Source organism: Typopeltis vanoorti, chromosome 9, assembly GCF_054136105.1.
Source record: "Typopeltis vanoorti isolate ZY-2024b chromosome 9, IOZ_Tvanoo_1.0, whole genome shotgun sequence".
Taxonomy (NCBI): Eukaryota; Metazoa; Arthropoda; class Arachnida; order Uropygi; family Thelyphonidae; genus Typopeltis; species Typopeltis vanoorti.
This window is the reverse complement of record NC_143557.1, coordinates 36,142,728-36,157,882: the sequence shown is the minus strand read 5'-3', so window position 1 is coordinate 36,157,882 and position 15,155 is coordinate 36,142,728. Positions and strand designations below refer to the sequence as shown.

Below are 15,155 nucleotides of genomic sequence, written 5' to 3'. Positions count from 1 at the left end.
GTTTTGTTTCGTTTGTTTGTAGTCCCATTTTCCTTACCTCCTCTCTCATTTGATTATAACCTTCTCTAAGGCTTCTCTCAGTCCTTGCAATACAGTCCACATCATCCGCAAAAGCCAAAAGCTGTAGACTTCTATTCATAATAGTTCCACCTCTGTTTATAATTACATTTCGTATTACCCTTTCAAGGCATAGGTTGAAAAGCATTGTTGATAGTCGATCTCCTTGTCGTAATCTTTTGGTAATCCTGAACTCAGGTGTGAGTTCGCCCTGTATTTGCACTCTACCCATGGTATTTCTGAGTGTCATATCCCATCCAACTCTTTTATCCATTTCCTGATTTACAAAAATCCAAATATACCACCATATATGCATCTCTCTTATCCAGTGAATTTTTGTGAATGACTGCCCAAGGTGCTAATTTCATGGTAACCTCCAAGACATCCACAATGTGATGGATGAGGCCCTGGATTGGCTTTCTGGACTAGACATTGACCTATAGCTGCTTTTCACCCTGTTGTAGTAGTACATAAGCAGATTGCTAAAACGTGACTTCTTTTCTCCTAACAAATCCATAACTGACCATCAAAGAAAATACTGCTATTATCAACTCAATTCTGAATCCTAGTCTTCACCATCCTCTCTAACACCTTAAACAATAACGCCTATACACACGGATTGGTCTATAATTTGTAGCCTCAGTTTTATCCTTCCCACTTTGTGAATTGAAACATTTTTTCTCACTCTCTGCTCCTTTGGGACTTACCCTATTGCAAGATTCATGTTAAACAGGTGTGCCAAGGATGCTTTAATTCCCTGGGTATTAATTCCACATGTCTTGAAGGAATATTCCTTCAGGACATGTGGTGATACATTTTGATATAAACTGCAGAGGGAAGAAAATTTTTTATGCAGCCATGTGTGCAATAAAGTTTACTCTCTATAAAACAGAATTACTCATCCCATTTTTATTTTACTGGAACAGCAGAACATGCAACTCAAAAATGGGATGAATGATCACCTTACCCCTCTATATCCACATGAATAATTTCTTTAAAAATCCACACATTGATGAGGACTCGCAACTCTTCTGTATAACCATTCTTACTTTATATAAGTTTGCTACATCCCTGTAATTTTCTCAAAATAAACTGACCCATTAAGGATCTGCTTACTTAGGGAGTTTATCAGTGATCATTAGAATGATTATTTTTTATCCAGCTTTTCAAGTGCTAATGATTGTCAATTGCCAGAAAACTATATCTTTGTATTTATGTTTGATGACAGAAGCATACTTGTAAAATATTTTATGCATATTTGATAATGAAGTAATTTAGTGATATGTAAATTTAGATTTTAATATATTTTTTGGATCAGTGAAGTTGCTCAAAAAACTTATCTTTGAATATTCAGGATGATTCGAACACACTTTCAGAGCAAACTAGCCCAAATCATTGGATGCAAAGAATTTCACATTCCTTCAGAAGTACTCACTTTAGTATATGCACAATCACTTTGTTGGTAAGTGTTATCCATTAACTGCAAAACAAATATTATATTTTAATTATAAATTGTTGCTATTATATTATGCAATATAAACTTACTTCAGTATTTTTAGTAATTACAATGTACAGAGTGATTCCAGTGAATTTGAAGCAAGTAAGATCAAGGATAATTTATTTGTAATTTCTGAAGGGGTATGGATGATATTTCTAACATTTCTGTTTGTAGCATAAATATATATTAGTAGATTCATGGGAAGATAAGATTACTCATTACTTTATTATAGAAGACATCCAGATATAATAATTGCTAACTGAATTTATTTAGATCATAAATTATTATGCCAGCATTTCCCTTTGGCCACGAGCACAAAGAAGTACACTAACCACGTGCACACAGGCACACTAGAAGGAAAGTATTTGCCTTTTTGCTAGTGAGTCTGTCAAAATATTGGCATAATAATTTATTAGCTAAATAAATTTAGTTTGTAATTATTATCTCTAAGCATTATAACATTGGTTTTAATCCTTTAACTAAGGAAGCAAAACAATGTTTTGCGTGTGAAATATATTCACATCTGAATTACTTGTATATAGAGGTTAATGACTTCACATCACTCGCCTTAGTATGTATCCCATAATGCAAAGCACACACACCCTTTTTGACGTGTAAAATGCTATGCATAATGGGAAGGGTCACTACTCAGATGAGTTTCAACCTTCATTGAGGTTGAAACTCATCAGTGGGAGTCAGACTGGGAAGAGATACCAAGGTTGTGGTATCTCTTCCCAGTGGAAGTCATATATATCTCATATGCAAGTAGCCAAAAGGTGCTAGACCTCATCCAGAGATTTTTATTTATAAGGTCTAGCACTTTTGGCTACTCTGTGAAGGGGTTTGTTAAGAGATGGTTATGTTTTACCAGTTTACTTATGTACTAGAAAACAAGATGGTATTAGATACTAGATTACTGAGTTGGATATGTGATTGGCTGTCAGATACATATCAGCAAGTTCTATGAGTGGTGGTGGTGGGGGGGTGGGTAGTATACTGAAAAAGGAAAGTCACTAGTAGTATGCTGCAGTGGTCTGATTTAGGGCCATTTTTTTCAACTTATATTTTAATGATATCAAAATGGGTTCAATTAGAAATAAGTAACTGTTTGCAAATGATCCAAAATTGAGGCGAACAATAAGGAGCCAAGCAGATGTTGTGGCCCTACATAAGGAGCTGAAGACATTGTGTGAGTAGAAAAGTGAGTGCAGCTACCAATTTAATATGGCAAGGTTGTGAAATATAAAATTAGTTTGAAATTTTGATGAAGGTAGAAAAGATGAGAGATCTGGGAGCAGTGCTGGACAGGGACTTGAAGTTTAGGGGTCACTGCTCAAGTTGGAAAATCGTAACGTTGGATTATGGTAGTGATGAATAGGGACATGGAGGAGAAAAGAGGTTATGGTTTTCATTGTATGATTTTATGACAACCAAGTAACCAGATCTTCATACATTATCCAGTGGCATCAGTTTTTTTTAAGGGTGCATGGCAAAATTGGCTAAATCTTTTAAAAATCTGTTCTCATGTGCATTTCGGAATTTTGCACAGTATATAATTATTTTTTCTCATACACATTTTAGTTGACAAAAGTGTAATAAAAAAGAATGAAATAAAAGACATTATTTCAAGGTTGTTTTAATAAAAGTCATTAATCATAGCAGTAAACATTTGTCAGTTTTATGCTTCTAGAAGTTTAGTCAGTCAGGATATTGTGTGAGGCTAAACAGAGATGGGAATTGGTCTAGATATTTTATTTGGCAAATCAATAAAATGAATTAAATAGTATATATGAGTAAAACCTTAAAGAGACAGAAAAGCTGGATAGTGATATTATTATTATTACAGGCTACTCCATGGAGTCCTTAGACTCATCAAGGGAGGCCCTAAACATCATGCCAAGCACTATCCAACATTTGCACAGTATCTATCATACTTTGCTTTGAACTCATTCACAATCATGTCACCCACAACAGACTCTGGCAACGTATTTCACTCGTTCACCCACTCGTACTATCCATTAATTCTCCAAGCAAAAGAAAACTAGTTTTAACATGCTTGCAAGGATTTCCTCTGTATTAATCTTGTAAAAACTGTTTAGTAATTTATCTGTCTCGATCATATCATCCCTTTTCTGCTTATCAACCAATTTCTGTAACCCACAAATCTTCAACCTGTTCTCATAAGGTTCATTTCATAGACCTGCTACCATCTTGTTCACTCACCTCTGAATCCTCTCCATCTCTTCCTCACCAAGAAACCCAGATGGCCAGATCTGCATGCACTAGTCAAGATGAGGTCTTAACAAGGCTTGATAAAGAGGAATAATAACCTTCTTGTCTCTGCTCATCAAAGTATCCTTCAGTAACCATGTAATCCAATGAGCTGCTTTGGCCACATTTGTTATGTTCTCTTTAAACTTTAACTCTCTATCCATTAACACTCCAAAATCTCTGGCTTTGTCTATTTCCTGGAGTACAGTTCCTTTAATGTGGTATACAGCTGATAATCTTATCACCCCAAATTGCATAACCTTACACTTTGCCACATTAATCTGACATCCATTCTCCTTTGCCCAGACAGCCAGTCTATCCAAATTATCCTGCAAAATTTTAACATCATCCATATTAACTATTGCTCTACCCAATTTTGTATCATTGGCAAACATCCGAACAGTTCCCCTAGATCCTTTCCTATATCATTAATATATAAATTAAATAGTAGTGGTCCAAGAACAGTGTCCTGTGACATGCCACTAGTCAGGGGCATTTTTCTGGACTCTACTCCTGAATAAACTACTCTCTGATATCTCTCCATCAACCACCCTCTTATCCACTTCACCAACTTTATATCCATCCCCACGTGCTGCAGTTATGTACCTATCAAAATATCATAATATACATGAGTGATATACATAACTACACTCTTGCAAGGATTTCCTTGTATTAATCTTGTAAAAACTCTTCAGTAATTTATCTGTCCCAATCATAACTACCCTTGGAAAGCCATTATTCAAGCATTTAATCACACTGTTTTTTCACAATTTCATCAGTATGTCTCAGCACTCTGACATCAAAGTAATCACTGCATGAATACAGCTTTACTGACTAATGTGACATCACTAAATGCCTGGCAGAAATTATAAGTATGTGCAGGTCATAACTCATGGTGAATTCCTGGAGTGATGTTTCAAAATTAAAATTTTGAGATGCTCTGAATTCCACATGCCCAAAAAATTTGCATATATGACATGCCATGGGTTCGTCATCATAATGCAACATAAAAATACCTCTTCTATTGTATCACTGAAGAAAGAAAATATCAACAGTTACCCTGCTTTCCATAATTTGACACGAAATTCCTGAGTTCATAAAAGTTTTATTAAGAAATAATGGAAATGAAATGTCCATGACTTTATAATAAAACTTCTTTTTAGGTCTTGATCAATTCTTTGGAACATCTGCATCCATAATATTGAAAATTTTTCACCCTTGTTTCTCTGTATCTACTCCCACTAATATCCACATATATATATATATATATACTTCACTAATGCACTATTGGTCTTTCAGTGTTTTGTGTTAGCAGTCTTATTTGGAAATGGCAGGTCCTTTCCTATGTGGGTCTAATATTAAACAAAAACGAACAAAAAAGCCTGTTAACATTTACATTGCCAATCAACATTTGCTGCTTGATATCATACAAATTGTTTTGGTCACATGTGGGTTCTTGTTTCTATGCTTGTTGATATCTTGGTCAGCATCTGATTTGAAAAATAAGATTTGAAAATAACATAACTAAAGCATTATAATGTTTTACTTTTCTATACAGAAATAATAACAATATTACCTTCTACCTTGTCTAAAATCTTCCATGCAATAAAATAATTAACTTTTCATTTTTTGGAATTGTTTTTCTGCTACATTATAAACAATGGTCAGTCATATACATCGCTCTGAATAATTAGGTTCAATTCTTAGCCACTTTTATATTATCAGTTATTTTATATTACAGTAAAATAGTCTTTTTTTTTTTTAATAAATACGGTATTTTTCTGTGTATAAGACAAACCCCACTCTTTTTGAACCCAAAATTAAGAGATCAATATTTTAAACATAAAACAGAACACATTTGATATTTTTTTAAATATTTAAAGTATATTTAGTAATTAAGTAATTTTTCAAGATACATACTAAGAAATTATGCATCGCTCTCAGTTCTGGGCATGTCATTTTCTTCACTATTAGTTCCAGACATATCACGTTCTTCAACCTCTTCTGCATCACTGCTGTCTGCTGAGTCACTGTCTATATATATGAGATCATCCTCAGTTTCATCCATGGCATTTCTGATTCCACATTTCTTGAAGGGCTTCACAACCGCCTCTTGCTTGACTCCATTCCATGAGTTTAGGACCTATTTGCATACCTCAGTAATGGTTGGTTTTTTTCACTCTTCCTGTCGGTGTCAAGTCATTACCTGCTTTCTGCATCCATTTATTCCATTCTTCTTTCATCAGAGCTTTGAACGGCTTGTTGATAGAAATATCTAGTGGCTGTAGCTGACCTGTAAGTCCGCCAGGAATATCTACTAACTGTGTTCGAAAATCCACTGCAATCCTTTTTGTCTTTTCTGTTAAATGGGCTTGGAAATGATCAAACACGAGCAGAGCTGGCCTCTTCGAGAGCCCTCCAGGTCTTCTGGACCAAATCTTTGCAAACCAAATAGCCATGATCTCTTCATTCATCCAGCCTGCCGTTCTCATGAACTTGGACAAGTACGCTAGGTGATATGCTCTCTTGAGGATATTTTTTCTTCTTAAAAATGAGCATAGGAGGCAGTTTGGTACCATCTGCACAGCATGAAAGGACAGCAGTATAGTGTCTTATCATAATCACTTGTTTTGATTGCCACTGTTTTTACCCCTTTCATATCAACAGTTCTCTTGGAAGGCACATCAAAATTGAGAGGCATCTCATCCATGTTTGCAATCTGACTTGGTTTAAAAGCATATTTTTTCCGAAATTTTATGACATAGGAGTAAAACTGTTGGATTTTATCCTCATAAGCTGGTGACATTTTCTGGACTTACTTGGTTCATGTTCTCATGGCCAACCCTTCTCTCCTCATGAAGTTGAAGCACCATTTTGCCTTTCCTGTGAAATCAACAATGTTCATTTCTCTTGCAAACCTTTTTGCCTCATATTGTGAATAAGCTTGGTTGACGCACATATCCCACTCTTGCACTCCTCCATAATCCAAGTCTTAAGCCTCTGCTCCAAGTTTGGCCATTTTGCTGGTTTTCCTCTTAAGGCCCTCTTTTCTTTTTTGCCATCTTGAGTAGCTGTTTTCTCCACTGTCTAATCATACGCTCAGTGGGAGGAGGTGCAAACTATCTCTCTGAAGCTTTATTTCCTTGTTCTTTTGCGTAATGATGACTTTTAACTTGAATTTTAAAGAATATCACAATTGTTTTTTATTTTTGGACATTTTTAATGGCTAGTGCTCAAAATATTGTTAATGCATTTACTTACCCCACACACGAGTTGTTGACGTATGAATGCTTCCAGAGTTCTGATTGGCTTATTCAGAATCAGCCATTAACGATGTCAATTGACAGAGTTAACAAAGCCTAGTGATTGGCAGAAGCCTGTTTGTGGTGACAAGGTACCAGCAGTTTCGCCATGGCAAACATGGGTCTCTGAACTGGTTACCCCCCCCCCCATGTATAAAAAGACCCCCCAATTTTTGGTCTGAAAATTTTAGAAAAAAGTATCGTCTTATACATTGATAAATACAGTAATTAAGACAATGTATATTTTACCATGAATAAATATTCTAGAGATGCACAGTACTTCCTCCTTAAGCTGAATAAAATGTGGTTTTAAATATAATCTTATTTGTAAAAATTGCATCCTTTTGACTGATCAAAGGCATCAGTATATTTACTAAAAGTAGATCTTTTACTACAACCATAAGAAATATTTGAATGGCTGCTTCCAATTTCAGATTAACTGGCCTCTTCAATCATCTCTGAAAACATATCTTCAAACATAATGTTATTTCTTCTTTAATAAAATGTCTTCATTGATAGATTTTCTGAATCCTTTTATTAATAATGAAATATTCTCATGAGAGTGAATATTATTACTATTAAAGAATAGATAAGATTACTAAGATTACTTTTTATCACACCTTCATCTTGTAATATGTTGCTAAGGCTGACTCATGGTTTAACAGTAGTAATAGCTTAATTACTACTGTTATTGATACTGAATCTGTTTGGATGCTTTAAGTCTACTAATTTATAAATTACACATGTACTTTTTTTTACTTTAGAAGTAGTGTTACTGTAGTGATTAATTAAAGTTCAAGGATGCATTAAATTTTTGAATCATACCAGTCAGATATTGATGATCAATAACATCAATCATCAAGGGGTGCTTACGGGTCAAAGCTATATAACTGAGAGGTGCCCTCCACATAGCCTTTAAAGGAATGCAGAGAACCGACCAGGGCTTCTGACCTAATGTCCAATCCTCGCCTTTTCGTGGTGCACCCTGTTAGGTATCTACACGGATACTGAGCGAACAAGAATGGGCTGGCAGTTTGGGATTTAGCCAACCAAACTGTATTCTTATTGGTTTAAACCAAAACATAAAATGATGATACAGCATGACAGAATTTCATGCCAGCTGTGGCGTCACCCAGTGAAACAAGGCCCCCATTGTTTTTACCAGGGAACCAGGGCAAACAGCAAAAAGTCAGCTACTGGAACAAATATTAAAACCCTCAACTCAGCATTAACAAAGTTCCAGATCAGTACTATCAATGTAAGAAGCCTGAATGGCAAAGAAATGGAGCAGCTAGCTGTGGATCTGGATAAGTACCAGATCGACATAATAGGGATGACTGAAACAAAAAAGGCAAAAATTGGTGAGATCTTTCTGAGTAATAAATACAAAATGTTATATTCAGGCAATGACAAACATTGCCTGAATGAAAAGAAGGAGTATCCATAGTATTCAACATAAAATACGAGGCTAATCTTCTTGAATGGAAGGCAGTATCAAGTAGAGTGATGTGAGCAAATATCAGAATGGGGAACTGGACAATGAAACTTATTTGTGCCTATGGTCCAACAGAAGGTTCTATTAAGGTAGAAGTGGAGGAATTTTTTATGACTTTAGAGAAACCAACTAAGACACAATGAAAAAGGAAAAGTTGTTCCTTGTTGGGGATCTAAATAGCAGAGTAGGAAATGATTGTGAGACATACAAAAATATTTTGGGAAAATTTGGAGAAAAGAGCAAACTAATAATAATGGCAAATACCTATTGGTTTTCTGCTCAGAACATAAAAATATACACAAATTCACATGCAAAGAAGAGGCAAGGAATAAGAAAAGTCTCATTGATGATGTTATAATTGATAGTGATGTTTTCTCCCTGGTGCAGGACAACAGAGTGTACAGAGGATTTGAAATTGGAAGTGATCACCATTTAGTCATGAGCAGGTAAAATTTAATTGCATATTGAAAAGAAAAACATGTAAGAAAGTTTTAAAGCGAATTAAAGTTGAGCTCAGATGTGAACTGTAGACTAAAATACACAAATATTATTCAAGAAAAAATGAAAGAGTTTGAGAACAGCAACCAAACCTTCGAGATTCAGTGGCAAATCCTGAAGAAAATACTGATTGATTCAGCCAGAGAGGCATGTGGTGAGGTTGTCTGCAAGGATAGAAAAATCAGAACTCCATGGTGGACACAGGAAGTTAAAGAGGCAGTGAAGGAAAAGAAGAAAGCATATCAAAAGTTCCTGGCAAATAAGTCAGCTTTTGCTCTTAGAGAATACAGAGACATGTAAGAAAGCTAAACACTGTGTAAAACTAGCTAAACAATAGTCATTGGAAGACTTTCAAAAGAATATAGAAAATAAATATCAAGAAGGAGGCAAGATATTCTGGAGGTTGTGGGAGAAGCTGAGAAATGGAGGAAAGAGTGCTGTGGAAGGAATTAAGGATGATAAAGGTGACATGAAAACTGGAGAAAAAGATATCCTTTAAGTATCGAGTAATTACTTCGAAAAATTACTAAATGAAACAAGCAGCGCTTGAACGTACAGTAGTAAAAAACACTGACCAGGCATGCAGTCAAGAATAGATATCCATACTTGAAGTAGAAAAAGCCATCAAAAGCCTGAAATGTGGAAAGGCAGCAGGAGTATATGATATTCGACCAGAAATGCTCAAGTATGGATATATAAAAGTCTTACAGTGGCTGCACTGCTTCGTTCAGAAGACCGGGAAAGAGGGGCGAATTCCTGATGATTGGAGTAGAGCTCTCATAGTACCCATATATAAAAAGGGAAATAAAACTGAATGTGAGAATTAGAGAGGTATTTCTCTATTGGGTGTTCCTGTAAGATATATGCAAGTATAATTTAGAAACGGTTAAGAAGGATTGTGGAAAAGAAGCTTGGTGAAAAACAAGCTGGATTCAGGCCAAATACAGGCTGTCAATATCAGATTTTCACTTTATGAGAAATAGTTGAGAAATCATGGGAATATAATAAAGATCTGTAATTAAGTTTTGTAGATCTGGAAAAGGCACATGACAAGGTGCAAAGAGAGAAGCTATTCAGAATGCTACAATTATATGCAGGGCCGGTCCGAGAGTATCTGATGCCCCTAAGCAAAGAAAATTTAGGTGCCCCTATACATTGTCTCTCTATATATATTTTGTCATACTCACACAAGCACATGTATGCCTACACGTGGATATTTATAAAAATAATAAATAAAGAAATAGAGAAATGTGAAAATAATGTAGGATCATCAGCGAGTACCAGGACGGCTTGACTTATTTCAGTTTTTTTATTATTAATCAAGGTTTTACTAATTTTTTTCAAAGGTTGTAATTTTTTCCCGAACTATGTAGCAAAATCTGGTGCCCCAAAGTCTTAACGCCCCTAGGCGATTACCTAGGTTTGTCGATGATAAAACCGGCCCTGGTTATATGGTGTCAATGGAGCATTATATCAAGCAATACTTAGTCTTTATTTGAGTTGCAAATCAGCAGTTAGAATTGAAGGAAGTACACGAAGATGATTTAATGTCAAATCTGGTGTCAGACAAGGATGTACATTATCCCCTCTGTTATTGATTATCTATATGGATCATATTATGAAGAAAAGTGGCATTAAAATATCAAAATTGGAGATGTTAATGTCAGCTCTTTTCTTTATGTGGATGATGTTATACTTCTAAATAAATCTGCTACAAGTCTGCAAGATTCCCTTACTAAATTGAATAACTGTTGTAATAGATACGGTATGAAAATCAGCAACAACAAGACAAAGACAATGAAAATAGGCAGAAGCATTGAAAATATCGACTGCATTGTGAATGGAGAACCTATAGAACAAGTGAAACATTTCAACTACTTATGCACAATTGAAGAAGCTGAATTGAAGATGGTAAATTAAATATGGACAACAGAATTGTCAAAGCTGGTATGGACGGAAGTCAGTTGAATAAATTTGTATGGAATAAGAGAGAAATTAGCTGTATACAAGACAGTGTTCAAACCAATTTTAACTTATGGATCTGAGAGCTGGGTCAGAAGTAAAACACTTGACTAAAGACTAGACACTGCAGATATGAGAGTCCTGAAAAAAGATTAGAATGGTGATCAGATGGCATCAGTGGCAATATCATATTAAAAACGTTGATATTAGGAAGTAACTTGACATTGTCAGCATCCAGGAATGCGTTAGCAGAGCGAATCTCAGGTGGTTCACTTAAACAGAATGGTAGAGGAAAGATTAGCAAAACAAGTGTTCTCTGCCAGGTTGGCAGGAAAAAGACCCAGAGATAGACCAAGATATAGGTGGATTGGTACAGTAAAAAGTGCCTTAGAAGATAGAAATATAAGATCTAATAATGTTGGACTCTTGACAGGTAACAGACTGATTTGGATGAAAATTATAGATAGGAAGTTAGTAATGATGTAAATTTTCATCCAGTACTATCATATCCTGTACACCCCTTGAAGGTGTATATCAGGAATTTGATGATGATGATGATGATCAATCATCAATAATGATCAATAACATCAAATCCTGATTCTGAAGAAGTAGAAATGGAAATCAGTTGGAAAAGGATGATCATAACCATAGAATGCAAAAAAAAAAAAAAAACCGTTTTTTCCTGTATGCTAGTTTGCACTATTCAAATTGATGATTTTTTGTATGTTTGTGTGGTATTTTATTAGGATTTTATTGTCTCAGTATTGATCCAGCTGTATCAATTGTATTCAGCATGGTGGCCACCAGTCTTATCAATATACTCATTCTTCCACCATTTAAAAACTACGTTATTCGTAGCATAATTGATGATTTTGTTGCTTGCTATGAATACAGTATGTATGTATCCCATTGTTTAAAAATGTGGCAGGTGTAAAACAGGAGTGTGTGTGCGTGCGCGCGCTCATGAAATGTAGGCAGTGGGAGCTGCTGGGAGGCATATGTATCTTGGAATTTAGTGGCAGTGGAGATATAGGTGAAACTCAGTTTGTGGATATCAGCAGTGTATTAGAGGGGTGGGGAGAATATTCAAGACATACATATGGATTTAACCTTGGGCAGGATAGCAAAGAAAGATGGTTTGTCTGATGGCCATGACTGCGTGTGCAAATGTCAATTGAAAACAGGATGTGTGGAGAGAGAAATAGAATTGCTCAGAATGGAGATTGAAGGAATGAAGACTGAGCTGAGGAGGGTGAATGAAGATGTTAGGAGGATGGAGAGGTTGGCTAGTGTGAGAAGAACAACAGTAGGTGAAAGAGAACAGCATCAGGGAGTAAGAGAGAGAGGAAGGAAGGAAAGAAAGCAAATGAGGGAGACAAGGGAAGAGTGGAAATTGCAGAAAACCAAGGGGGAGAGAGTATAGAAACAAAGCATCAGAGAGCAAGGGAGAGAAAATGGCAAGAGAATGGGAGAGACAGTGGAAGAGAGATTGCAAAAAACTTAGTGTGGAAGCAAGGGATAGAGAAAGATGAGAGGTAAGAGGGAGAGAGAGAGAGTGGAAGCTTTAAGAGTTGGTGATGCCAGTGAGAGAAGGATGAATGAATCTGTTCAGAGCATTATGAATGGAGATTCAATGATTTGGAGTGCACAGAGTGGAGTGCTTTCCTGGCAGAATTAGAGTGTGTGGCACTGGCAGTGAAGAGGGCGTTAATGTGGAGATGATGGTAATGGTTGAGATGAATGACCTGAGAGGGTGTGAATTGTGTAGTGCAAGATTTCATGTTGGTGGTAGAGAAAGTGCAGCAGAAATATGTCTGAAGAAAGATAGTGAGTGTGTCGCCTCAATCTGATAATGCAATTTGGAGGAGAAGAGTGGTTATGATGGATGGGATAATAACAAGAAAGTGTAGGAATAGAGGTCTGGAATATGTGGCTGTGTGGAATGTGTTTCAGGACAGAAGAGAGTTATATACAAGGAATGGATGACAGAGGGGCACAGGCATTTGGTGAGACTGTTGTTTTATGAGCAGGTGAGTGTATCAGGGAAGGGAAACTAGAATTGCACAGGTGGAATGTAGCAGAGATGAACACATTGGGAATAGTGGCTTGAGAAACAAGGGGCTGTGTACACTTACCCTACCAGCTTTTATTTGTTTCTTCTGTTATTTATTTTCATATCTATCTTTTAAAAATTGTACTTAAATATCAGAATGTTTTACTTGTTCTGCAGCTTTGTTCTTAAGTTCTTAAGGGTGGGGGGTTGAGACAGCCTCTATATATATATAAATAATAAACTTAATAATTTTCTGTTCCTGTCTGTTTTCTTACATTTTTTGCTAGTATTATCAGTGAGAGCTCTTCTCTCATCTGAAATCTGACTTTCACATCTTGCTTTCTGAAACTGTATTACCATATTTCAATATTTCTCATTATTCAGACACCACCATGGAGACAATGTTTTCAGTAGCCAGATCAGTTTAAAAGCACCAGTTCTCATCTAATCACTGAAGTTAAGCAAACCTGGGAATCCTGGTTGCTGCTGGCACTATTGCCAGCCTGGTTGGCCAAGTGGTTAGCATATCTGCTCTCCAGCCAAAAGGCTGTATGTTTGACTCCTGCCATGGGCATGGATGTTTGTGATTGTCTGTGAAAATACTAGTGGTGAGCAGTAGATGGCATTGGTGTAGATCAGTGGTTCTCAAACTTTTTGAAGTCAGGGTGCATTTAAAATCCTACAAATAATTGTAGGCACACTATATACAGATTCCTGAGAAATATGTTATTATAATTAAGTAAAATATTACAGAAAAAAAATAATGAGATAAAAAATAAATAAAATGAAACATACCTTAAATTTATTCATTCTTGTGTTTATGAGAAACATGAGCCTGATGTGTCCTAGCTATTGCTTCAATGTTTGGGCATATATTTGGAAGGCAAACTCTCTTTTTCTCATCAATACATTGAAAAGTTCCTCTCTTTTTACACTTAATTGTGGTGAGGGTAGAAAATCCTAATTCACATAAATATGATGTTGAAAATTGTAGTAAAATGTTCAAAGCTTTTTTAGGTATTGACACATATTCTTCTTTTATCGAAATCCAAAAGGCTTCAAGAGACAATTCCTTATGTTTAATCTTCAATCCACGATCAGTGGATATAGCTGCCAGTTCTTCTTCTGTTAATGTTAAACCAAAATCACTTGAAGTTTCCATAAATGGGTTTCTAATCCAATCGTATTGTTCAGTGTTAAGTGATGGAAAATAAGAACTCAGTTTTGCTTCTAAACTTGTTAAATGTTCAACTATTATTGGAAGTGTTTCATTTATGCAAGTGTTACTTACCAATGGAAACATTTCCAAATTACCTTCAACAGCTTTTCTTTTCCAAATCTGTAGTTTTCTCTGAAACGCTTTCATTTTGTCAGTGGATGTGAGAATATTTTCTTCTTTCCCTTGCATGCTAGAATTCAAAATATTGAACTGCTGAAATATATCGGCCAAATACTGTAACCTGGCAATCCAAAATTTGCGCCGAAGGAGGTTACAAAAATGTAATTGTTTCATCTCTTCAAAAAACGCAAGAAGTTCTTGTTGTAGCTCATGTACACGGGTAAGTACTTTTCCCCCTTGACAGCCACCTCACCTCGGTGTGTAAAAGCAGCCATCTGTGTTGTGAATCCATATCGATACAAAGCTTTTCAAATAAATGCGATTTGACAGGTCTTGTTTTAATAAAGTTTACCATCTGAACAAATTGATCTAAAACTTCTCTTAATTTTTCTCCCAATGTTTTTGCCATCAAGCCTCCCTATGAAGAAAGCAGTGAGTTACGATAACATTTTCATTTTGTTTTTTTACAAAAGATGTAAGGCCCTTAACACAGCCTACCATGGACGGGGCTCCATCTGTATAAATGCCTACACACGACTTCCATGTTAACTGCCATTTATCAAGATAGCTATTCAAAATGTTAAAAACGTCCTCACCTTTTGTAGACACACTTAATTCTTTGCAAAAAGAAACTGATTTACTATTTGATCTTCATTAATAAAATGGACTAATGCCAAGAG

General features: G+C 35.8%; 1 protein-coding gene across 4 annotated transcripts in view; it reads left to right on the top strand.

Annotated features, from left to right (window-relative positions):
• Window positions 1–15,155, top strand: part of LOC150102971 (transmembrane channel-like protein 7) — a 407,541-nt gene that overhangs the window by 290,403 nt on the left and 101,983 nt on the right. For all 4 annotated transcript variants that reach the window (XM_090398590.1, XM_090398591.1, XM_090398592.1 and 1 more), the window contains one exon: window positions 1,412–1,519. In XM_090398590.1, coding sequence (XP_090254716.1) covers window positions 1,412–1,519 — 108 coding nt within the window. The remainder of the gene's footprint in view (window positions 1–1,411; window positions 1,520–15,155) is intronic.